At 38.4% G+C, this 26684-nt stretch overlaps 1 protein-coding gene across 1 annotated transcript in view; it reads left to right on the top strand.

The window, feature by feature from the left end:
- Positions 1-1538: 1538 nt before the first annotated feature.
- Positions 1539-26684, top strand: part of LOC118766692 — a 28753-nt gene continuing 3607 nt past the window's right edge. Inside the window, exons 1-5 of the mRNA XM_036510302.1 lie at positions 1539-1606; positions 2356-2391; positions 2947-3204; positions 18191-18421; positions 26340-26435. Coding sequence (XP_036366195.1) covers positions 3009-3204; positions 18191-18421; positions 26340-26435 — 523 coding nt within the window. The 5' untranslated portion in view covers positions 1539-1606; positions 2356-2391; positions 2947-3008. The remainder of the gene's footprint in view (positions 1607-2355; positions 2392-2946; positions 3205-18190; positions 18422-26339; positions 26436-26684) is intronic.

The raw sequence follows: 26684 nt of genomic DNA on the forward strand, positions 1-26684 counted from the left end.
CAAATATTTAATCGGACCGTTCTCTTCAAGCAGATGATGTTAAAAGGCTAAAGTGTATTACGACGCTATATATAAAATAAAGATTTAGAAGAGTCCATAACATGAAGTAAAGCTACTTTAGGATCCTATAGTTTAATTATTTTTGGTGAAAATTTTGAAAGTTGAAAAATATTTGTGTTTACAATATAACGTCAGATATCTTATTAAGTAAACTTTTTTTGTTGGATCCTATTATGTGGATCGCCTCCTTCGTGCATAAATCGCAATTCTTCGTGTGTGTATTATAGTGTGGCATTCCTTATTATAGACCAATTCAGACTGAATTCTTTGTTGCTCATTTTTAATTTATTAATCTAGGTTGCTAGTGTAGTTGAATTTTTTGTTTCGCGGTTAGTGAACGAATTTATATGCGCCCTATATCTACTTTTAAAGTCAATAGTACTACCTATGTAAATCTTTTTAGGTCCATTTAAGGTAGAGACTTCAACTTTATATACGGTATTTCTCCTTAAACAGAAACCTTTAAGGGGACAAAGTTCCCTATTACGACAATTGCATGTTTTTATTATATTTCCGGGTTTAGTCTTACTATTTTTAATATCCATTTAATATCTTATTATTGTTCTTCGTGTTAGGGTCAGCTAAGTTATCTCTATTGGTTTGGGTATTTCTAAGTTTAAGTCTATTATTGGCTGCGTTGATAGGTCCAAGATTGGGTGTGGTAGAATAGGATAATTTAAGACAAGATCAATTAAATATAGAATGGTATTTATGACCTGGTGGGAAGTTCCTATTGATAATGATAACAAATTACTTAGGAAGGTTTCTTACCTGGAGGGAGAAGGGGGTGTGAACCATACAATTACCCGTTTCCTCCCTGAATTGTTCCTATTCTGCCCCGTATGGTTATCGCTATACTTGAAAAATCTATAGAAACCAACAACACTTTAAAACACATTATAGATTTAGCATTCGGGTTCATTTCAAATATTTTCATTTTAAAAATCATCTCTGGCTATTCGTTGAGAGGACGTTGGCGTTGCCTTCGCGAAGGTTTGTACTCTCTGAAGGTTTGTGGTCTTTTTTTTTTTTTACTCTTTTACTTGTTTCAGTCGTTTGACTGCGGCCATGCTGGAGCACCATCTTGTTTATCATTGATATCTTTTCCAAATTGTTACCTGCTTTCTGTTTTTTTTTTAATTTCATGGGTCTTGAAAATTGAGTTTCCACATCTCTTACCGGAAATGTTCTGGCAAAAAGAAATTGAGATATCAATCAGAGCAAAAGTATTGTTGTTTCATTCTTTGATTAATTATATTTGTACGTTTTCTTTGATATCTTTGTCTGTTATTTCCCAGTTTATTGTGGTCAGCTCGTTATTATGTCACGTGTTTCATGCACATACCTGTTCCTGTCTCCAAATTGGATATATCTGGGAATATTAGTTTTCAAATCTGGGAATATTATTTTTCTTGGCAAGAAATGATTCACCGGAAAGGATGTGGTTAATTTTCATTATATATTTGGTTATATAATCTGTGTTCCGCATACAGAAGGAAGTGCTACAAAACTTGCCATCGTCTTATTTTAAATCAATGCCTATTCAGTGAGTAATTTTCACACCAAATTTATATTCTATGATCTGGTTAAATACGTATTAGAATATATTTCCAAAAGGATATCTGATAAGACCAAAACATGTCCGGAGTTAACCCAAACCTACTAAAAATTTGATTCGTTCCCCACTGCTTACTTCTAAATCATGTTTAATCAATTTCAGTTTCGGAATTATCTCCCTTCCATCAGTTGACAACAGTTATTATTAAATCAGATGATTTTCCCCTCTACATTACATGCGTAATTTCAATTAATTAAAAATTCCTTTTGGTTTACTACATTCACCCTTTATCTCACTCTTAATATACGTAATACTTTCACTAAAGTTTTTGAAGTGTCCAGAATGTTCTCTTCCACGAAATACTGATGCTTCTTATATCGTTTGAAACTGAAAACATTTCTTTCTATTTCTTCATCTACTTTTTTTCTATTTTTGCTACTCTCTCCTTATCTTCTCTCACTCTTCCTCCTCTCTCACTCTCTTCTGTTCCCTCGCTCTCCCTCCTCTCTCATTCTCTTCTGTTCTTTCTCTTTCTATCCCTCTCCAATTTATCACTCTCCCTCATTATTTCAATGGATAATTTCATTGTGATGTAGTGGTGGTCATCGTCGTATTTGTTACCGAATTATGCATATAACAATTCTCTTTCTTATTCCTTTCGTCTTTATTGCTTGTAAATTAATATTAAACGTAAATATGAAATGTGAAATAGCTTACAAAATAAATTTTCGTTCCAGTTCTCTTCTACATCTCATTGAAATTTGGAAATGGACGTAAGTAGATTTATATCAATATATAAACCTATATGTACGAAAATTATGAAAATCACTACACTAACTTATCAATTCAGTGCAGGAAAATATTTTCCTTCTCAAAGTAAATTAGTTGGAAAGAAAATTTAAAATTCTGAGTTCAATACAAAACAGCCGCATGATGGCGAATTCACTTCTTAACATAATTTTCATTCGTTATAATTCAGTCTTTCGTCAGTTTGTAAACATTTTGTTAAATATAACAAAGTGCTGACATTGGGGCAAACTTTACAACACACAACCGTTAAACATTATAGAACATAGCATATGAATCATTTAAATAATAGAATTAATTAAACAACTCATTCGCAGTCATTTTCGTTAAAAAATATATATATTCCAAGATGCTTTGTACCTACACTATGGTAGTAACAACTTTATCACTTGTTCCTGTTAAAAATATCAATATTGATCCTCAAACATTTAATATTCTATGTCTTTATTATTATCTATTTTCACAATCTTTAATTTTCGTCTTCGTATTTTGGTTGTTTAATTTTCCTGGCTTTGTTACAGTTGAATATCTGAAGTATTTTTTGAAAGTAGAAAACGGTCTTCTCAAGGAAGGTAAAACATTGATGACACTTGACGTGGATGACTCCAGCTGTTCGAAGAGGTGTTTGGAAACTTCTGCATGTAAATCCTTCGTGAGTAGAACGATAAGTCCAAGCTGTATTTTATACGAAGATGACGCAACAGAGAAGATACTAATAAAAGCAACTGATACCTATTTTTATCAGTTGAGAAGATCTGTGCCGACCAAGTATACAGACGGTAAACAAATTTGAATCTTTTTGTGTTTATTTCATTCCTTGACTTGTATTCTATGTTTTAGTCTAAAGAGAAACAAAACCCTCAGCATTTGAAAAGTCGATCCCATTTCTCTGGTCAATGTAGAATGGTGTCGGTAGATAAAGATTGTTTGCAGAGTTTTCGTTCCAGAGAGCCCTGGTTCTAATAAAGTTTTGAGCGATCTGTTTAGCACAGAATTTCAGATAGAGACACAAGATTTCCAAGGAGAGTAGTAGTAGTAGTAGTAATAGTTGTGTGTTTTTTTGTTGTTAATCCTGTCTACTATAATGACAATGCCTGAAATTTTGTGGCAGGAAGGATAATCGATTACATGAAGCCCAGTTCTTCACTTGAATATAGTTTATCGCCGCAAATCATTTTGTCCGGCATTCTAACGATTCAGGAAGAGCGATCAAAGAGACTAAATTCAATTCTTTTTTCGGACGTCATCAGTGGCATCTTTAAGACTTCACTAAGACACTGCTTATATACCCTCTATTGCTAAGGGTTTAGGTAGAGAGGAATGGTTTTATAAGTCATCATTGACAGCAGAAACCCAGAACAGATAGATAGAAGATAGATAGATAGATAGAGAGAGAGAGAGAGAGAGAGAGAGAGGGGGGGCAGATAGAGAAATATGAGAGATAGATTGATATACAAAGAGACAGGCAGGCATGCAGGCTGGAAGGCGGACAGACAGACGAATCATGATTACAATAATCATTTCTCTCTCTCTCTTTCTCTCTCTCTCTTTCTCTTCTCTCTCTTTCTCTCTCTCTTTCTCCCTCTCCCCGCCTCTGTCTCTCTCTCCCCCTCTCTCTCTTTCTCTCTCTCTTCCGCTCTCTCTCTCTCTCTCTCTCTCTCTCTCACACACATATATTTATATATGCCACTGATGATGTGGCATATATATATATATGGAATTTTGCGGGAGAACTAACAATTCTCCCATTCTGTTGTCACTTGCAGTAAACGTTTGCTAAGAGGTCATCCAACAAGTCTGATGTATAAGCGTAAAACTGGTAGGACAGACCATCCAAACCAGACGATTTACACCTCGGGTAGTTAGCGATTGCTTCCCGTATTGCAAAGGCTGTTATCGGCCTTTCCCAGCGCTTCGCCATCGTCGTCGAGAGCCGCAGCCTCCTGTCGAGGTAGTACGTGACCCGGCTCACCGCTACTCTCGAACAGTTGAGTGAAGCGCTGCTGAAAGGCCTCACATTTCTGTCACGGATTAGTTATCATTTGCTCGTCATGGTCCGGCAAGGATCAGATCTTGGATTTACTGTCACACCGTGCCTCTACCATTGGAGCCCATTTAACGGCTTTCCTAGTCCTTTGCCAAACCTTATCGATTCTATTCTAATTGCCCTTTTCAGGGCGAACCATCATTTATTGTTGATTATTTCCCCCGTCTTAACTAGTTCACTAATCCGGTCTCTGAAATCTTTACGCGCTAGCAGCGACGTGTTCAGTTTCCAGTAACCAGGTTCCTTCTATGAAGCTTATCTAAGTCGACTGTATAGATCATGAATTTGTGGTCCGATTTAAGCTGTAAACAGCCTTTGCTATCCTTATCTGTTACTCTACAGAATACCCTATCTAGATACGATCTGGATGACCCGATCGGTTTGACCAAGTGCATACTGGCACATCTGGGAAATCCAGTCGATACCTGTAAGACAGTTGGAATCGTCTGTGCAAATTTGCGAGGCTTTTGCACCCTACCCCCTATCTGCTGAATCCACATAGGTCCACCTTACATCTAAAACTCCATTCCAATCCCCCACTAACACTAAACAGCGGAACTTTCTCGGGAAAGTTTCCAGACGTCTGAAGAAATTTGGTCGTCCTGCCCCAGTCGGGGCATAGAAGGCAACTAGCCTGAAAGTATGTCCTTTGCTACCTGCCACGTCCAGAATCACCACTTACCTTCTGGATCCAGGAAAATTGTCCGTATTGCAAGATGCAGATTTTTCCGAACCATCACGCTGACCCCACTTATCGCTCACGGACGACATGGGGATGCATAGACCTCATAGTCACCGAAAATAGGTTGGAAGTCTCGTGAGTCGGAAATTCTGGCTTCACGTCGACATTTAGTGCCTCGAGGTCGTCGAACAGGTGACCCATTTTCAAGGCAACCTCAGGCAACATACATTCACGCTTCCTATTCTGTGCACGACCATGTTATCTGAAAAAGAAAAGAAAAGGAAAACTTACTTGGTTTTGTGTGGAGGGATTGCCCGCCCTCTCCTTGCCTTGAGGTGTTTCCAATAGCAAATCACCAAGAATTCTCTTGGTGATATTCCCTCGAAAATCTCCGATCACCTATGGGAATTGGGTTTTAAGTGCGTGTATGTTTTGTGTTGTTTGATCGATTTGTATGCGTGCAAGTAGGGAGAATGTTTGCGTGATGTTTGCGTGTGTTATTATGTGCTTCACTAATTCATTGATTTTGTGCGTATTGCCATGTAGTTTGTAATGCTCTTTACTTTGTGTTTGTTGTTGTTAGATGGCTTGTGCTTCAGTGTTAGAGGTGGTGGGTGTCGATGTAGTGTTTGTTTTTCTCTGGTTTGATTTTTTTTCTCTCTGCTTCTTATGTGGATGAGCATTGTTGCTGTTTGTCCATATGCTTGATTTTCTCTCTGTCTCTTTTCCGCTTTATTATTTTTTTTTTAAACTTCACTCTCCATCGCTGTTCGACACTCCACCTGTGATGTCCTCCCACTCCGAATCGGAAAGTGGAACATCTTCGGGCGCTGAGAAGTGTTTAGAGAAAGATGTTGTCAGTATGTTGTTGGTGTTGGTGGTGCCACGGCTGAATCTGCTGATGGTAATGCCGTTGCTGCTATTGTTGCTCCGTTCTGGTGGCCGTTGTTAGTGTAATCTAGGGCAAAAGACTTTTAAATGATTAGTCGAAAAGCAAATGTGACTATTTACTTTCCTTCCATCCACCTTGACTGGATTAATGCTGCCTCCAGGAAGATGGATCTGGTCTGGGATGAGATCCACATTATTTTGGGTCGTTTGCATGAGAAGTTCTATCGTCATCCGGACCAGTTCTCCTTTTTGGTCTGATAGGCTTCAATGATTTCTGAGTCTGACATGTTCAAGTTCCTCTTCAGAGAGCTGTATTCTAAGCCATTGCACCGCCTTGTTTCTTAGTGCCATCTTTGTTTCTATCGTTGATGTTGTTGCTTTGTTGCTTTTGCTGCTGCCGTTGTTGTTGTTGTTGTTGTTGTTGTTGTTCTTCTTCTTCTTCTTCTTCTTCTTCTTCTTCTTCTTCTTCTTCTTCTTCTTCTCTTCTTCTTCTTCTTGTCATCGTAGTCGTCTTCGTCACCTCTGCTATTGCAGTTGTTATAGCTGTTTTAGTGCTGCTGATGTTGTTGTTGCTACCTATTGTACCCACATCGTCCGTAGCGTCGCTCACGAAAGGACCCACGTTGTTTTCATTTTTGAAATTGCTGTTTTTATTTCGAACAATGTTGTCGAAAACGGAGCCGTTGTTTTTCTCAAAGATCCTTTAAGAGATCTTTCTCAAAAACATTGACCATACTGTCTTTTTTGTTCTTTTTTTCAACAAGAATACAGCTATCGTCTGTTATTTTTTGTAGTGCACAATCATTTACCGTTCTCGTACACCCTTTGTTGATGTTAGGTGGCGCTGCTCACTCTTTTCCCCTCTATCACATATGAGCGTCACCATGTTTTGGTGTTGATGCAGAAAACAAACAAATTTAACTGAAAAATAACATCAATTGCCTTGTCCCCCAAAACTGAGGGACAAAACGGGAAAATAAACTCACCACTCGATATAAGCTCGAAGGGTGCAAATACATATCGTTCCGTGGATCTTGTAAAGAAAAATACATAATACGTCAAGCGAGGCTTAGCAGTCTGGAGGCCATAATAACAATACTCTTGTGTATTTCTCTGTCACAGCATATGAAAGAGAAAGTAAGGGGTGTTAGATGAATAAGGAAGGAAGGGATGTTGGCAAACTTGGTAGTGGGATGATGGAAATTTTACGTTGAAAGAAATCAAACAGCGTTTCAACTCTGCGTGAGTATACGTGTGTGTATATGAAAAGGAATCATGTGAATGTGTGAGTAAATGTGTGTATGTGTGAGTGTGTAACTGTGATTATTATGTACCTTATTTTGTGCCTTATTTATATATAAAATGCTACAATTAGCCGTCATTGTTGACGGCACGGGGTCAGTAAGTAAGTAAGTAAGTAAGTAAGTAAGTATAATAATAATAATAATAATAATAATAATAATAATAATAATAATAATATAATAATAATAATAATGGTCACAAATTTTGCCACAAGGGGAACAATTTGGGGGAGAGGATGAATCAATTACATTAACCCCGATGTTCGACTAATTTATCGACCTCGAAAGGATGAAAGACAAACTCGACCTCGGCTGAATTTTAACTCAGAACGAAGCGACGGGTGAAATATTGCTAAGCATTTCATCCAGCGTGCTAACGATTCTGCTTGCTCGCCGTCTTCAAATAATAATCATAATTATAATTATAATTATAATTATAATTATAATTATAATCCGCAGACTGAGACTGATCCTTAAGTCGAAATTAAATGGGCGGAATAAGATTCAAGCTATCAACACCTGGGTGGTTTCACTCCTCAAACATGGAGCAGGGGTAATTGCATGGACAGTAGACGAACTAAACAGCTTAGACAGAATGACAAGGAAGTTGCTAACTAGATATGGGACACTCCACCCAAAACGTGACACAGAGAGACTGTATGAAACAAGAAAAAGAGAGGAACTTACTGGATGCGAACACAGCATTAGATCAGAATAAAACAACAAAGCATGGTGTGTAAAAAATGCCACAGAAGAGCTATTGTTTGAAGTAAGAAGGTCAGGCTTGTGCAGGATGAAGGATTGCAACGATAAAAGTGATTTAAAACAGGAAACGGAGGCTCTAATCTGTGCTGCCCAAGAGCAAGCACTAACAACAAATTACATAAAATACAGAATAGACAATACAGCAGAAAGTGATAAGTGCAGAATATGTGGACAAAACGGTGAAAAAGTATGGCATATTATCAGCCAATGTACGCCACTAGCCCAGAAGGAATATGAGACGCCACGACTATATAGTCAGGCTTGTCTATTGGACACTTTGCAACAAGTATGGACTTGACAGAGCAAAATATGGGTACGACCACAAACCTGAAGGCATCGTCGAAAATGGAAATGCAAAGATCCTATGGGATTTTATTATTCAGTGCGACCAGGAGATAGAGAATAGGAAGACGGACACAGTCTTAATTGAAAAAGAAAACAAACTATGCTGGATCATAGATATAGCATGCTCAGCTGACAACAAGGTATGCGATAAGGAAGAAAGAAAAGTTGAGAGATATGACAGGTTAGCTTGGAAGTTAAGCAGTTGTGGTCGATGAAAAGGTAGCAGTAGTACCAATAATTGCTGGAGTCCTAGGATCAGTGAGCAAAAATCTCAAGAAGTACGTGGAACAAATAGGGGCTGCAATAAGCGTGGAGCACTTGCAGAAAACAGCACTGCTTGGAACTGCTCGAATACTCGGGAAGATCCTCGAAAAATAAGAGGTGTTACCTTAGTTCACTTGTAGTGAACAGCTGACACTGTAATACACTTCCAGCGTTAAAAGCTGTGCAAAGGCAATAATAATAATAATAATAAATAATAATAATAATAATAATAATAATAATAATAATAATAATAATAATAGTAATAATTGTAATAGTAATAATTGTAATAGTAATAATAGTAATAGTAATAATAGTAATAGTAATAACAATAATAATAATAATAATAATAACAATGATAATAATAATAATAATAATAATAATAATAATAATAATAATAATAATAATAATAATAACAACAACAACAGCAACAACAACAACAACAATAACAATAATAATAATAATAATAATAATAATAATAATAATAATAATAATAATAATAATAATAATAAAGAAGAATGGTAGCAGAGGACTAATTGATATAAACCATTGTACAAGGAGTGAAAGGAGAACGCTTGCCTAGTATTTGATAAATAGTGATGAAGACCTGCTGCAATATGCCGTGAAAGATATGGGAGTAAATGCAGATGAAATGACGGGCAAGGAAACGTTTAACCAAAGAGCTGAGAAGAAGAGTAAAGAAAACGTTCTTGAAATGAGAATGCATGGACAGTTCGAAAGGAATTCACAAGACGTTAAGCATAATACAGCATCGTAGGCTTGGTTTGTGCAAGGTGATTTGAAGCGTACCAACGAAAGCCTGATCATTGCTGCACAAGACCAGGCTCCTGATACCAATTCTGTGAAGTATAACATCTATAAAACTTCTGACACCCAGAAATGCTGACTCTGTGGAAAGAGTGTAGAAAATGTGACCCACTTGGTAAGTGGATGTGAGAGCCTTGCACAAAAAAATACAAGCGCCGCCACGATAAAGTGTATGTGTATTTTCATTGTCTTTTATGCCATAAATACCAATATGAAGTAACGGAGAACTGGTATGAGCTTATACCAAGTAAAGATATGCAGGAGGATGGAAAAGTAACGATACTCTGGGACTATGATTTTCAGACAGATTATGTAATCGAACACCGTCGGCCGGATATTGTCATATTGAATAAGAGAGACAAATACTGTCAGATCATTGATGTGGCCATACTAAATTACATGAATGTTGCGAGTAAAGATGGTAAAAGAATCACCAAGTATTCCGAATTGAAAGTGGAAATGGCAAGACTGTATGGAATACGAAGGGTAATGTAAAAGTGATACCAATGGTGAAAAGAGAGCTGGGCTCAATACCATTGAAACTTCAAAACTTCTAAAGATTGATTATTGGTTACAGCGCACATCTTAAGGAAAGTATTATCTGTCTGAGGTCCTTGCTGAAACTTGACAGATGACTAAAGACTCTGGTGCATTTTACCTACACTGTGTTATGAAGGGATAATAATAATAATAATAATAATAATAATAATAATAATAATAATAATAATAATAAGAAGAAGAAGAAGAAGAAGAAGAAGAAGAAGAAGAAGAAGAAGAAGAAGAAGAAGAAGAAGAAGAAGAACACCGGGGAACACCGGAGAACACCGGGGACGTTTAAGGGAGAACACCGGGGACGTTTAAGATGTAAGAAGGAAAATACAGAGCTCCGAAATCTATCCACAAACATCGAAAACAAGGACACCCTATGGAGCCAAAGATTTACTAACAAAGAATTGGACTATATCCGAGTAAGTAATACTAATTGAAATTTATTACTATTTTCGAAACGAAATGATGTATTTTGACTCGATATTATCTCCACATCTAACACAACACATGTAAACATGCGTGGAACAACACGATCATCCCCGACCTCAAACACCATGTACAAAGGAACTACGAAGAAATTAAATGCCACCGATACTATTCAACCCAAGAATAACAATCGAGCGGTACGTACATTAAACTTACAACAAAAAATGTACGAAAAACTACACGTGCGAAATAATGTGACAACAGAAATAAACGGACCGGTACCCTACGAAAATGACGACCGTCAAAATAATGGGCCGGACGTTGTACCTCATGTCCCGCAAATAAAACCCAAAAGACGTAAATGGACACGTGAGGAATACATTTCTATCTTACACGCATACTTCACAGCAATGCTCTACCCAAAAAATGAAAATACAACAACACATACATATAAAATATGGAAGGAAAATAATAGAGATATAGACTTGGATACAGCAATGAACCTAATAAATTAGCTAACGTACGAAGATACATTCTCAAAGCCAAAAAAATATCAGAAATAGAAATAGAACATTTAAAAGAAAAAATACACCAGGAAAATGTAGATAGAAGCCACACAACAAATGCCCAATAATATAAACACTGAAACTGTAAAACACGAAGACAAACGCAACATTCCCAACAACACGATGTAAACAACGAAGGGAGCCTAATGATTATGATAATATAAAAAAATAAAATAATCAAAGAACTGAAAACCACAGAGCCCAAAATGGACCACCGACCATACCGCCCAAGAATAAAAATAAACGCAATAACAACACCAATTATAAACAACATAAACCTAGCCGCCACTGAACTAGCCACTGAAACAAAAAAAAGTGATATCACTGAACTAAATGACTTGATATACGCAGCAGCCACTGCAGCCACAAAAGAAGCTAGATACTCACCCAAACCCGCCCAAACAGGAGTACCACCACCCAAACAAACCCTGTGGATAAATAACATCCAAAACAAAATAAAAAAATTAGAAAAAGCTGTCGATTCTTAATGAAATCAGCAAACAAGCAACGCTACTGAGCAACAAAAAGAGAACAAAAATGCTCCGCAAATATAACATCACAGAAAAAGATTTGCCGGAGATAAAAGAAAAGCTGAAGCAAGATATCCTTGCCAAAGCTCAAAGGATCCGCCGGTACGAGAAACGCCAACGCTTCTTTGAACAGAACAAAAAGTTCAACTCCAACCCCAAAAAGTTCTACCAAGAACTGGGAAAAAATAAAATAGAAGTCACTGCAGCACCAACGGCAGAAGAATTGGAAGAATTCTGGAGAGAAATATGGTCGGCGAACGAACAGCCAAAACAAGGAGTACCAAAATAACAAACTCGGCATCTGAACAACTTTGGACCCCCCATAACAACTGAAGAGTCACCCAGGCACTGCAAAAACTAAGCACTGGAAGGCACCTGGGCATGACAAGATCCCCAACTTCTGGTTGAAATATCTAACAGGAATGCACAAAAAGCTGGCTGAAAACTTTAACAGCATACTAGCAGAGCCAGAGACAATGCCTGAATGGCTCACGAAGGGGAAACCATCTTAATTCCCAAATCAAATGAAACAACAAAACCAGAAAACTACAGACCAATAACCTGCCTCCCTACTATGTTCAAGGCATTTACTGCAGTGATATCGCAAAGGCTGAACAAGCACCTGGACGAAAACAAACTGTTCCCAGAAGAGCAGAAAGGATGCCGCAAAGGCTCATATGGTTGTAAAGATCAACTAATGATTAATAAAGCCGTAACTGAAGACAGCCACAGAAAGAAGAAAGGCCTCAGTATGGCCTGGATTGACTACAAAAAGGCGTTTGATAGCATCCCCCACACATGGATCCTCGAAACACTAGCCATTAACAAAGTAGCACCAACAATCATAAAATTCATAGAGCACTCTATGAATAAATGGCAAACAGTCCTACACCTCCAAACAAAAGAGGGACTCATGAAAACCAAAGACATCCCCATTAGAAGAGGAATATTCCAGGGAGACAAGGTGGTAGAGGCCTTATACAGCTGGAAAACTACTATAAAATAACCACCATAGGACTGCAAAAATACCTACTTCAGAAGGAAGGAAAACTGATCCAGATAGCAGCAAAACACGAGCAAAACAAAAAACTGTTCTCAGTATTTAAGGAAGCTGACAAATACAAACAAGAAATCATACCACCTAATAAACACAAAGAAGAAGAAGAAGATGATGAAGAACAACAAAAGCTATAAAACAAATGAAATCCAAACTAAAATAGAACAGCAACGAGCCATGATAAACGATGGCAAGAAAAACCCCTTCATGGTAAATACTGCACTAAACTAAACGCAAAAGAAATAGACAAAGAAAAATCCCAGCAATGGTTGAGAAGCTCAGGACTCAAAGCAGAAACAGAGGGATTTTTAATTGCAGCACAAGACCAAAGCCTCCCCACCAGAAATTACCAAAAACATGTAATGAAAAGAAATATTACAAGTAACTGCAGAATATGTGGAGATGGAGAAGAAACAATAAATCATATTATCTCTAGCTGCCCAGTCCTGGCTAAGAAGGAATATATTCACAGACATGACAGAGTTGGAACCTACATACATTGGAAGCTTTGCCAACATTATGGAATAACAACAGAAAAAAGATGGTATAGGCACACACCAGAAAAGGTCACAGAAAACGAGAAAGCAACCATACTCTGGGATATGCCGATACACACAGATAGAGAAATTAAGGCCAACAGACCAGATATAGTTGTCAGAGATCATGAAGAAAAAAAATGCTTTCTAATTGACGTATCAATACCGGCAGTTGACAACGTGTCTCTAAAAGAAATGGAGAAACTCTCAAAATACAAAGACCTGGAAATAAAGGTAACTAGAATGTGGAACCTGAAAACAGAAACAATTCCTATCATAGTAGGTGCATTAGGCATGATAAAAAAAAATATTCAGACAAATACATAACAAAAACACCAGGACTTACAAACACATATAACATACAGAAAATTGCACTACTAGGCACTGCACACATCCTACGCAGAACACTTTCCATACAATAACCATCAGAGCATCACAACAAATCACAGCACATACCCAAGGCACACAGAGCTGCGCTCGGTAGTGAAGTGAAAGCACGCTATAAAAATAAAACTACTGAATAATAATAATAAGAAGAAGAGTTTTTTTCTACTGGAAGCACAAGGCCTCAAATTTTAGGGATTAAGTTAATTAAATCGATCCGAGTAGGTAACTGGTACTTAATTTATCTTCCCCGAAAGGAAAAGAGGCAAAGTTGACGTTGGGGGAATTTGAACTCAGTACGTAGCGATGGGCGAAATACCGCGAAGCTTTTCGCCCGGCGTGCTAACGATTCTGCCGGATCGCCGCCTTCAAATAATAATAATAATAATATAAAAGGATTGACGCAACCCTTTGCGGAGGTAAACAGATAAGAAGATCGCGATGCAATTACAATAGATATCTTATTGATTAAACGATATTTCGACAGCAAGTCTTTAAGTTTCAATTTTATAACTGGAGAAAAGAAAAAAGAAACAGAAAAAAAAGAGAGAAAGAAAAGGAAAGAAAAGAAGGAAAATGAAGATTTAATCAAACAGATGTGTGTAAATTTGATGAAATTCTCCTGTCATTTTATTCATTCCTCTAGGATGTGATGTTAATAACCTGCAAATATATTTCTGCATTAACTGCCAGCAGAACGGAAGAATTTCTAGTGCAGTTAGCTGGGGCGTAGTAACACTGCTGAGAAACGACGCCGACAATGGGACGTGTTGGGGAATTTTCGGCCCATAACTCTACTATAATAGGGTGTAAAATTTTGGCCAAGGTATTAGCGAAAAGGTTGGCGCTTGTCGTTGGTATTTTGGTCGGGGTGGCACAAACGTGCACAATCCCGAGCAGGTCTATCAACGACAACCTCCACCTTATGCGATACATCATAGAGAGGGCTGGGACTGAAGCTGGCTTCGGTGGAGCCTTGATCAATTTCGATCAGTCGAAAGCTTTCGATAGGATAGACCATCGCTACCTGGAAGCTGTCCTTAAAGCGGCCGGTTTCAGACCCGTTTTCAGAGACTGGATTGCTGCAAGACACAGCGGTACCTGCTCGGTGGTCAAAGTAAGTGGCTACCTATCAGGAACCATTTAGTATCGCACGTACGGTCCGTCAAGGCTGTCCGCTGTCACCTCTTCTGCGTGTGTTGGCTCTCGAGCCACTGCTGCGGAAGTTGGAACAGTTAAAAGGCCTTCCTTTCGAAATTGGACTCGGGAGTGCAATGTCTGCATACGCGGACAACGTCACCGTCATGGTGTCGGAAGCTCGGCTCCATTGTAAAGAAATATGAGTCGGTTGCAGGGGTTAAAATCTATGCCGACAAGTCGGTAGAATTGCGATTGGGCACCTGCAGAGGCAGATCGATGCCGTCGGACGCTGGGCTGATGCGTGAAACTGCTCGGGATCTAGTTTGATCCTTAACTCCAGGTAGATAAGGATTGGGAAGAGGTAACGAACAGGGTGACCTTTCTTACCCGGAAATGGGCAGAGAGGAAGTTGTCCCTGAAAGGTCGATGCTCTAACACCCTGTCTGTCTGGAAGTCAAAGTTCCAGAAGATTTTTACCTCCCCCTTTTTGTCCATTACCTTTTCCGATTTGTTGGTTTCACGGTGGAAATGACCATGTAATTCCATACGTAGTAGGGTTTCTTCTCTTTTGCTTGTTCGGAATTCATGAGCACTCTCAAGTCCATTTTTGCTATCTCCTTCTGCACTCGAAGCTTACTGTAACAGGTCTTCTTTGCTGTTTACTAAATATAATGCCATGTTTCTTCTTTCATTGTTGATACACTCCCTTACGCTAATCAGCCCACGTCTACCTTTACCTCTCTTCCTGTAGAGCTTGTGTATATTTGATTTAGGGTGGAGGGTACCATGCATTGTCATTGTCTTTCGAGTAATGCAATCGAGTTGGTCAATCTCTGCTTGTGTCCATCTCAGGATGGGTGCACTTTATCGGACTACAGCAACTGCCCATATGTTGATGGCAGTCACAAGGTTCCTTGAGTTGATCTTTGATTTCAAGAGAAGTTTGAGGCACTTGAAATATGCAGTGATGAACTTGTCTTTCATCTCTTTGTGCAAGGTATTGGCCAGCTCACTTTATCGGACTACAGGCAACTGCCCATATGTTGATGGCAGTCACAAGGTTCTTGAGTTGATCTTTGATTTCAAGAGAAGTTTGAGGCACTTGAAATATGCAGTGATGAACTTGTCTTTCATCTCTTTGTGCAAGGTATTGGCCAGCTCCAGGATCCCGAGGTACTTGTACCCATCATCATCCGGGTTTTTCATTCTCTCTCCGTTTGGCAATGTTATGCCCCTACAATTTACACTTTTCCCCCGCTTCAAAGTAAGCACCGCACACTTTGAGATACCGAATTCCATCCCTATAACCATGCTGCATATCCATGACGACAATTATTGATACTACTACCGCCTTTTACATCGACCACAACTGCTTAACCGCCTAAGCTAACCAGTTATATATACCGACTTATTAATATTATTATTATTATTATTATTGTTATTATTATTATTTGAGATGTCACGCAGTTTTAGGTCGTCCATATATAAGAGGTAGCTGATTATTTCACCATGACTGTTGTATCCGCATCCAGTTCTGTTCAGCATGTCAGATAAAGGGGATTGTGCCAAGCAGAAAAGGCATGGGGAGAGCGTGTCTCCTTGGAATATTCCTTTGTTAACAGGAATGGCTTTGGCTTTTATGACTCCCTCTTTTGTCTGGAGCTGTAGTAGCACTGTCTGCCATTTATTCATGGACTTTACTAAACTGTAAAAAGTTTATTCAACATGAGACAATAAATTCTAATCGAACTAAAAATCAGGATATGCTATAGATTCATGGACTTTTTAAATATATTTTATGATTACTGATGCTACCATGTTCATGGCTAATGTTTCCAGGATCCATGTGTGGGGAACAATATCAAAACCCTTTCGGTAATCGATGCAGGTCATACTTAGGCCCTTCTTGTTTCTGAGGTTGTCTTCAGTTACGGTTTTATTGATCAGTAGTTGATCTTTAAAGCGGTATGAGTCCTTAGAGCATCCCTTTTGCTCTTCTGGAAACAGGTTGTTTTCTTCCAGATCTTTGCCCATTCTCTGCGATATAATTGCAGTAAAGGCGTTGTAAATTGTAGAGAGACAAGTTATTAGTCTGTAACTTCGTGGGTTTGCTATTTCAGTTGATTTTGGAATTAGGATATTTTCCCGTCCTATTATTATTATTATTATTATTATCATTATTATTATTATTATTATTATTACTATTATTACTACTACTACTACTACTACTACTACTACTACTACTACTACTACTACTACTACTACTACTACTACTACTGCTGCTGCTACAACTACTACTACTACTACTTCTACTACTACTACTACTACTACTACTACTACTGCTGCTGCTACAACAACTACTACTACTACTAATACTACTACTACTACTACTACTACTACTACTACTATTATTATTATTATTATTATAGACCTTGCACAGTATATAATATCGGGAGGTTTGTACTGTTTGTCAAGTCACAACAAGGACCTCAGACAGACCTTTATGCAATATGCGTGCAGTTCCAAGTAATGCCGACTTTTGCAATACACCTAGATTGTAGGTTATTTCGAAAGTTTTCAGTTGTTGTTTTTTTTTCAGATTGGGTGGTATTGAACCTAATACTCCGATTACCTTTAAGGGATAACCTTTATGTTTGACTCTTATAGCTGCCACTTCTTAGCAATCTCAGTTCTCAGGTCTACATATTTATCAACCTTTTCTCCTTCTTTCATGATAACACGTTGATCTCATGGCACTGCCACGTCGATTATTAGGCGCTCTAGTTTGTTCCTCCTAAAGGTTATTATATCCTGCCTTCGATGCTCTAACACCCTGTCTGTCTAAAAATCAAAGTTCCAGGGGATTTTTACCTACCCCTTTCCCTCCATTACTTTTTCCGGTGTATATTGGTACCAAGCATCCGTAACCTCATATCCATACTTACGACATAGTAGCCAGTGGAGGTTTTGGGCTACTTTGTCATGTCTACGCTTGTGTTCCTTCTTAGCAAGACTTAAACAAGCACTAACAATGTGAGTCACACTTTCGACCCTCTTCCCACACATTCTGCAGATGTCCGTTGCACTTGTGTGGTATATATTCTTTTTCACTGACTTGGTATTCAATGCTTGGTCCTGGGCAGTGATGGCCTTGGCTTTCCGTACTGTTTTTTAGATGATCCTTGTTGAGCCACCTCAACCGGCCTTCTGTGATCTAATACTTCGTCTGTCTGAAAGTCAAACTCCTAGAGGATTTTTCCTTCCCCTTTTTGTCCATTACCTTTTCCGGGGTATGCTGGTACCAAACACCCAAGCGTCGTGCTGGCAGAATCGTTAGCACACTGAGCGAAATTCTTTCTGCTCACTCTAAATCATTAAAACATTTCACAATAAAGGCAGCCCACCACAATTTCGAAAACCGAACCAAAACGTTCATTTATCTGTTTTACTCTTTCAGGAAGATGTCCTGTGGATTTCATTTATAACAATCACCTTCCTGGTGAGAATGATTTGGGTGTCACTTACGGTGTTAATTATACGCAGTGTTTCTACATTTGTGAAGCAGAACCAACCTGTCAATCGTTTGACTACGACACTGGATACGAAAGTTGCTCTGTATCAACTTATAACCATACCCAAGCAGGTTTGCGTCAACTCAATGGTGACATTTATACTGAAATAAACAGAAGTAAGTGCAAATTCGTTTTGTAATTTTTTTTTTAATTTTTAGTCACAGTCTATGTAGACAGTACTGAGGTACCACCTTGAAAAGCTTTAGACTGTTATGCCACCTCCAATAGTTTCCTTTACTCGTTATCAAATGATTGCGTGCAACTTGGCCATAAGAGATATAAATTGATGAACTAAGCAAATATACAACTATTAAACACTCCTGTTTGACAACAAATGTGTGTGCGTGTGTGTGTGTTTATATGTGTGACTGTGTTGTAAGGAGCTTGCCACATGGTTCCGGATTCAGTTCCGCTGCGTGACAATTGAGCAAGTGTCTTCTACCGAAGCCTTGTGATTGGACTTGATGGACGGAAACTGATAGAAGCCCCGTCTGTGTGTGTGCGCGTGTGTGTGTGTGCGAGCGCGTACGTGCGCTTGTCATCGTGTATGTGTTTGTCCCCCAATATCGCTTGACAACCGACGTTGGTATGTTTACATCTCCGTAACTTAGCGGTTCTGCAAAAAGAGCCGATAAAATAAGTACCGGGCTTTAAAAATAATTAAGTACTGTGGTCGATTTGCTCGACTAAAATTATTCGAGGCGGTGGTCCAGCATGGCCGCAGTCTGATTGTTTACATATATATATATATATATAAACAAACTTATATAGTCTGATGTTTGTTTATATAAATATATATATATGTATACACACAAACACACATACACACAGGCACACACACACACACACATGTATATATATATATATATATATATATATATAATCAAAATAAGCAACAGGTTATCAAGTAGTGAGGCAGTACGGCCGTTTCAAGCGTGCTAACACTTAAATATACATAATATGATCAGAAGGGTAGAACATCATAGAAAGGAAAAATATCATGGGAGAGTAATTACATACAGCACACCACATACTATAACTTATGACAATATTTATGACCATACCTAGGCATGAGCTCTTGACCTTCATTCTAAACAGACACAGTCCTCTAATCTTAGATTTAGCAGTTGATAAAGAGACAAATTAATTAGAAATGAACCCCAATCCTTTACAAGCTATAACTCCACTGAGCTTCTTGCTATTCTTGGAAGTGTAGTATATTCTTAGCTACAATAGTGACAACATGAATTTCTTCCATCTTCATGCTCTATCAAAGTATTTGAGAAAAATTGCATTAATGTGTCCAACTGATTAAAATTCTATTTATTTGTGCAGCAGATGATGACACTGCATTTAAATTGATGTAATAATTGCATTGTTAAATTAAATGGAGTTGCTTGAAACGGCCGTACTGCATCACTACTTGATATCCTGCTGCTTATTTTGATTTTGTTTACCTTAATTCGAGTTGTGCGGATAATACCGGAGTGACTTGATGCTTCAACTTAAGTACTTAATTTAACTGAATCTCAATTATTTCTTATATATATTATTTGTTCTATATTTTAGAGATGAAGAATTCTGTACATTATTGGACAGATATGTGGCCTCAACTTGCTTGTTGTTGCCACAATGTTTCGGTTGATTTACTCTCATAATATACAATAAATTCGGCTGATTTATTATATACTAACAGAGATACCCGCTGTTTCTCGGGATCAAAGTGACATAGTTTGTATGTATATTACAGTTATGTTGAAACAGGCGATATAGAAAAGTGCATCATTGAAGACAAAACATTGTGGAGCAAATGATAGATTAATTCGACTTAGGGACAAGTCATGCGTCCGTTTGGGGTATTCAAAGCCCTAACCAGTCATGGAAAATTAGGGGTGGGGGCTATGTGATTTTTGAACGCACCGAAAAGCTGTCAGTGGATACACTCTGTTTTGCAGTACTTGGCTTTGTGTCTAACGCGACCCATCGTCTGAAGTTTTGACAAATCCTTCAGGTTTGTTGTCCTACACCAATCATAAAGTAAATTTGGAGGAACTGTGGTGGTTCATTAACATAGAACCAATGAAATGATAGACTTACTCTTGAACTTTGACGTCGGCGTAAATTCATGTTTATCTTCTTAGATGTCATTTGAAATGTCTGTTGTATTGTCTGATATTGTTCAGAAAATCCTTTGACTGGATGGAAGTGCCTTCTAGAAGATACATAAGAGGTTGAGAGGGAGCTGGTAGTGATGGCAATCTTACCTGGCCATCTGAGCAGCACATGCCATTTGTTTCATTTGAAAATTTTTAAGCTTTACAGAAACGACCATTTGTGCTCAGCACGCACACCAATTTGGAGAAAGTTATCATTTTTATAAGAATGGGATGGATCATATCTGAAAGCAGCTCTAGTTGTGAAGAACGAATTTGTACGTATTCTGTTTCTGAGAGCTATTCTATTGGACCTCTGTCTAATCATTAAAACATTGATTTAATGATCCAGCATTAAAGTGCTGCAACATGCATTTGCTGATCTTGAGAAAGTTTCATCTCGCTTCTGTCTTGAGACTCCATTTGACGTGCTGTAGCATGCGTTTGCTAACCTTGGGAAAGTCTTATCTCTTTCTTCTCTCTTAAGATTCCATTTGACGTGCTGCAGCATGTATTTGCTGATCTTGAGAAAGTCTCATCCCCCTTCTATACTGAGACTCTCGCTTTCGGTTTTCTACAATCCTCCTAGCTTTATACTTGTTTCTGGAGAAATTACGTCTTTTCTTTCGTAGCATATTTTTCAATATTGTAAACAAAAAATTATGAACATAGAAAAAAATTATACATTAATCTCTATTTTGTCAGCAGTTGTATGTCTTTATTTTTGTATGCAGTAGAAATGAAACAAATATAATCAAATTAACCAAATAGAAGCACATGAACTGCTAATTTAATGGTAAATAACCAAATAATTATTATAGATAAATTTCTTAATGTATAGATATATTAAGCACATGTGTTAAATGTTAATTTAAGGGTAAATATGTAACTGTAAATAGCTTGCAACCCTGCAACTGCTGCGTGAGTGAAGTGTGTGTCGTGATGATGGGTGTCTTTTACTGTACACAGAGAAAATGTGACATCATCATCGTTGTCGTCATATAAAGTGTTTACGATAGTTAACTTTTGGAAAAGCTTATAATGTTAAATTTTCGTAATACAAATATGTGAATGAAAATAAAGTTTAGTTGGTAACCGAAATAGTACTGAATCTTTTGATGCGCCATATGTCAAAATCGGTAACTCGGTTTTGGAATGCATAAGGAACATACGCACACACACACACACGCATACAAACGCTCTGTATAGATATAGATTACATATCAAAAATTAAAAGAAGAAAATGTTTAGAGAACTTTTATCATACAAAATAGAAAGACAATATTTACATTTTTAACCACGCATTCGTCTTAACTCGCTCCAAAGACGAGGCAACCAGCATCCACAATATCTTCAACGGTTTCCACCACAACACCCAATCCGTCGATGAACACCCAACCGGTAATGGCTCGCTGAGCATCTCGGATTTCAAAGTCTCCTTTACATCGGGAGATGCAACAATCTGCTTCCTGGAGAAGAAGTGAAGAAAGACATCTTCCTCCACTCGTCTTCAGCATATCCACAGGGGTTGAAGCACAATGTGGCCGTTAACGAGTTCAACCGCCGCATAAGTAGGTGAGACGAGGCTGAAATAGAGAAGCCTGTGCGGGCGGATTTGATTAAGGTGCTGTACCTGAGAGGATACAGACCTAGGTTCAAAGAGAAAGAGTGAAACACTCTAAGCCCACGAGCATGACGAGGACACGAAAAGAACCGTCAACACAGCAACACCCACAGATACAACGACGGCCGACGATCAGTGACGATAATGTCGACGGTGGCTACAACAATAATAACAACAGCAGCAACTACACCAACAACCACTTCGACTACTACAACAAAAGCTAGAACAGCAACAACATAGGCAACACTAGCAACCACTATAACAACTACATCAACCACCATAGTGACCACAAAAACCACAACAGCCACATAAGCAACGATCGAAAGAAAGAAAGAATGTGTATACTTCAAACTTCCATACTATGGAGAGAAAGTATGGACGGAAACAAGAAATCTACTGTTTATTTATTTTGGATTAGTCATACATTGTAACACATACGTACATAATATATGAATAATACAAAACCACATTAAAATACAAATCCTAAACAATAGTCATGATTCTTTCAGAATAGAAGTTTTTGCAAAAGAAAAAGAAAAGAAAGAAACGGAAAAAAAGTAAAAGGGAGAAAGGAAAAAAGAGAGAGAAGACACACAAGTGCAGCACCAAGAGCGTCAATTGGTCGCTCGCCACAAGGTTCAACGGAACCTACTGAAGCGAGTCAACACGCTTGCGGCATTATCACGGGCGATGGCGAGGCTAAGGCGTTAGAAAAACCAAGTACTCTCACGGACATAGCCTTGTAGTTCAGTGAGGTGAGTTGCCAACGATGACAAGAACTTCGCTGTTAGTGACCCAGTCCCTCCAAACGTCTCAAACGCCACAGGCTGAAAGAGAGAGTTCAGTGCCAAATCCCGATACTTCAGAATTTTGTTCCAGAATGTAGGAGGGAACCAAAGAATCACAGACTGTGACGTCCAAGATAGGCATCTACCTCTAACCCAGGAACAAAGAGTAAGACCATCTGGTCTCTTTCTATCACTTCTGGATAACGCCAACGGCTCCAGAACTGAGGAGATATTAATCCGAGTTAGGGCTCTCTTAATGATTAAGTTTAGGTCGGTGTGACGAGCAAAGCGTCCAGCATTTAGGTGGCAAGATAGACCGTGAAAGTCTGTGGGGTCAAGGGGCCTACCACAGCGGCTCCTCAGTCCCTACAGACGTTAGTTCCCACTCTGAGTTGCAGAATTCATCCAGACTGAGTAGATGTCCAATATTGGTCACAGGTAGGACATCATTCTAGTCCCCCAAGAATTTTGCAGTAGTTGAAAGCAGGAGACATCTTGAATGAGCAAAGAGAGAGTTGAAAGTGACACCTGATTGACGCAGATTACCAAATGCTCTCTGCTTCCGTCTATCCTCAACTGTAACAGGAACTGACAAACCCATCTCCTTCCACTGTCACAGATTTTCGTCCATCTCCCTGTTGGAATTAATCCATGCTGGAAAGGAGAGGATGTTGCTTACTTAAAGGGAGAGGCAAGCGTGGATGGAAGAATGTAAATAGGGAAGAGATAGAGACGAGCACTAACTCTCAGAAAATACAACAGCTTAGGAATTGACAAGTAATTTCTAAGTATCAAAAAAACCTTGGTGGGGCTCAATTGCCTCTAGATTTTTAAAAAGTTGTTCGGCGTTAGCCATGTTGGATCGAAAGATGGACTCGAAAACTAGGTCAGTAATTGAGGTTCTAAGGGAGCACCATGCTGATGAAGGAGAGGCCGTGATAGAGGGAAGAGCAATCAACAAATAGTTTAATAATCTGTTCATGCGAAGCTGAATGTTTGAGGAGCTGGAGCTCGCATTTGGAGCTGTTAATCCAAAATTCCTACAACCAAGTTCCTCAATCATTGTCCTCGCAGTTGCAAGTATACTATCAGGAGAGCCTCCCAATCAACCGTCATCGAAGTACCAGACACTTAAGTCTCGGTCGGCTATCATTTTGGTAACATCGCCAATACCCAGTACGAATAGAGTTGAACCAAGAGGGTCGCTCTGTTGCACTCAAGAGGCAGATGGGGTGAGGTGATCACCAAAGGAGAGATAGGCTTGCTAAACAAAGGGATACGGTTGTAGGGAATTCTCCCATACTGCACGGAGGTTGACGTCTCGATTGATGGAATTGAGGTATCAGGAGAGCCTCCCAATCAACCGTCATCGAAGTACCAGGCACTTAAGTCTCGGTCGGCTATCATTTTGGTAACATCGCCAATACCCAGTACGAATAGAGTTGAACCAAGAGGGTCGCTCTGTTGCACTCAAGAGGCAGATGGGGTGAGGTGATCACCAAAGGAGAGATAGGCTTGCTAAACAAAGGGATACGGTTGTAGGGAATTCTCCCATACTGCACGGAGGTTGACGTCTCGATTGATGGAATTGGAGGCATTTCTAAGGTTTATTTTGAGGATGACATTTCGGGACTCAGAGAGCAAGTTGGTGAAAGCCCTAGTGGTATAAGCAGCAGTCTCACAACGTAGCTTAGTACTCACTCTTAGCTGAATAGGGGAAGATTTCGCGGACAGGCAGTTAGAAACTGAGGACAGACAGACTTTTGCTGTGAACCGTCGCAGAGAACAACCAACTGTTATGAGGTGTTGGACTTGGTGAGACCAAAAGAACATAAAGAACATTATCAAAAGATCTGGTCTCCTCTTCAACATCATGGTCCAGAAGACAAGTAAGGCTATGTAAGTGCTACGGAACATCCAACATATACTTTTTATCCTCATACTTCCCTTTATACTTCTTATATTTTTTCCTTTCAAAAATAACTTCTATTCAACTCTACTATTTCCTTCTACTTAAGTCTCTCATATTGTCTCTGATGATGGGATATCTTTTATATCCCTGAAACAGCTGTAAGATTACCTCTCTTTATAAATGTCTTCGAAATTTCACACTCCCCTGGCTATGTTATCTAATTTTATTTAACACATGTATATTTATATATATATTCATCTATCCATCTATCTGTCTGTCTCTTTATCTATCTACCTCACTCTCTATCTAACTACCTACCTATCTGTCTATCTCCCAATCTATGTTTTATGTGCAGAATCTTTTTTGAAGTATATGAAACTTTAAAACATTAACATTTTTGACAATTCTCAAAATAAACTTTTGAGATTCTTTGAGATTTTTCGAGATTTTGTGAATTATGGTAAGAAAATCTTTTGAGTGGTTTTTATTTTTCAGCTTTTTAAAATCTTTTATTTTAACGATATTTTGAGACTCTTTAAAAGTTTCTGAGACATTTTTCTAAGAAAAATTTTACACCATTCTCTGCATTGGTCTGCTTTGGTCCAAAACTCCAAGTGGAGTAGAACTGGAACGAGCAGGGTGACCAACTTTACTCAGAAAGGAAGTTATCCTTGAAAGGGAGAACAGAGGTGGCGAATGTTTACATCTCCATCATATATTACCGCCTGTTTTTCCACTTTCTTTGGAATTTACATATTCTACTGGTCAAGAGTTCTATTTGCTGTCAACGCACACTACATGGAGAACTTGGCATGTCGTGACTGGCGATAACTCCAGGGTTTGGTTGGTGCTCAGCAAGTGTGGTCGCAGTTTCTCAGACGCCTTTTCCGCAGCTGGTCTCTTTGGAAGAGTTACTGTCAAGCAGGATCAAGCGTAGACTAAGACAGATTTTCTGACACATCTAGAGTGTAATCAGACGCTCACTGCCCTCTACCAGTCAATCAATACAGAAACTCCAGTTTGGTGTTCTACAGATTGTCTGTGGTAGAAAAGAGAGATGGCGTGGTCCGTTCTACCTGCGAGCCGGAGCCCAGAGATAATTTCCAAAGATTTTTGGCCTGGCTATGCTACCAGTAGACACTACCAGCTCGGTATAAACTATACACGCTACGTGAAAACGTTGTCAATTGAAGTCTGCTTGAGATGAGTACAAATCACACTAGTGTTTTGCACAATCTCGTTCAATGCCCAAGCGTTGATAACTTGTGGCGTGACTTCGAACGCCTGATGTCGTGTGTACGACAGATTTGTCTATTGTTGTTGTTTTTTTATATATTAAAACAGCATACAATATTAAAAATGGTTAACACATTCTACATACGTCATCAAACTCTCTCTTACAGAAATAATGATTTCTTATATAAAACCATCTTATATAATTAGGAAAGTCGATTCATTAAAGAGATAAGGATTTCTTGATTGATATTAAAGAAATCATTAATGATATCACATCCACGAGTGAACTAGGAAACTATTTTTATTTTTATTCCATTTCAGAACTTTGGAATGATTTCAAGCAGTCACATGCATTAGAGAAGATTAACTCTGTGGGATGTGGTATAAGCATTTTCGACTCTTATTTCTTTCTTGATGGTAAGACCAATTTTTATTGTTTATTTTTTGCGTTCTTTGTTTCTGTTTCTTGTTCATCTTTTATTCATTGATCTTCTGTGTCCAGTTCTTGCCGAAAAATATATAGAAATTAATAAACATAGCTTTCTTCTTCATTGCATTATTAGTCCTACTTATTCTTTGTTAAATAGATTAGCATTAATTTAATAATTAATAGCCTTTTTAAAAGTTGTAGTAAAACTGATCCACAATTACGAAGTGGTACCAAAA

This window comes from Octopus sinensis, linkage group LG17 (genome assembly GCF_006345805.1).
Source record: "Octopus sinensis linkage group LG17, ASM634580v1, whole genome shotgun sequence".
NCBI lineage: Eukaryota > Metazoa > Mollusca > Cephalopoda > Octopoda > Octopodidae > Octopus > Octopus sinensis.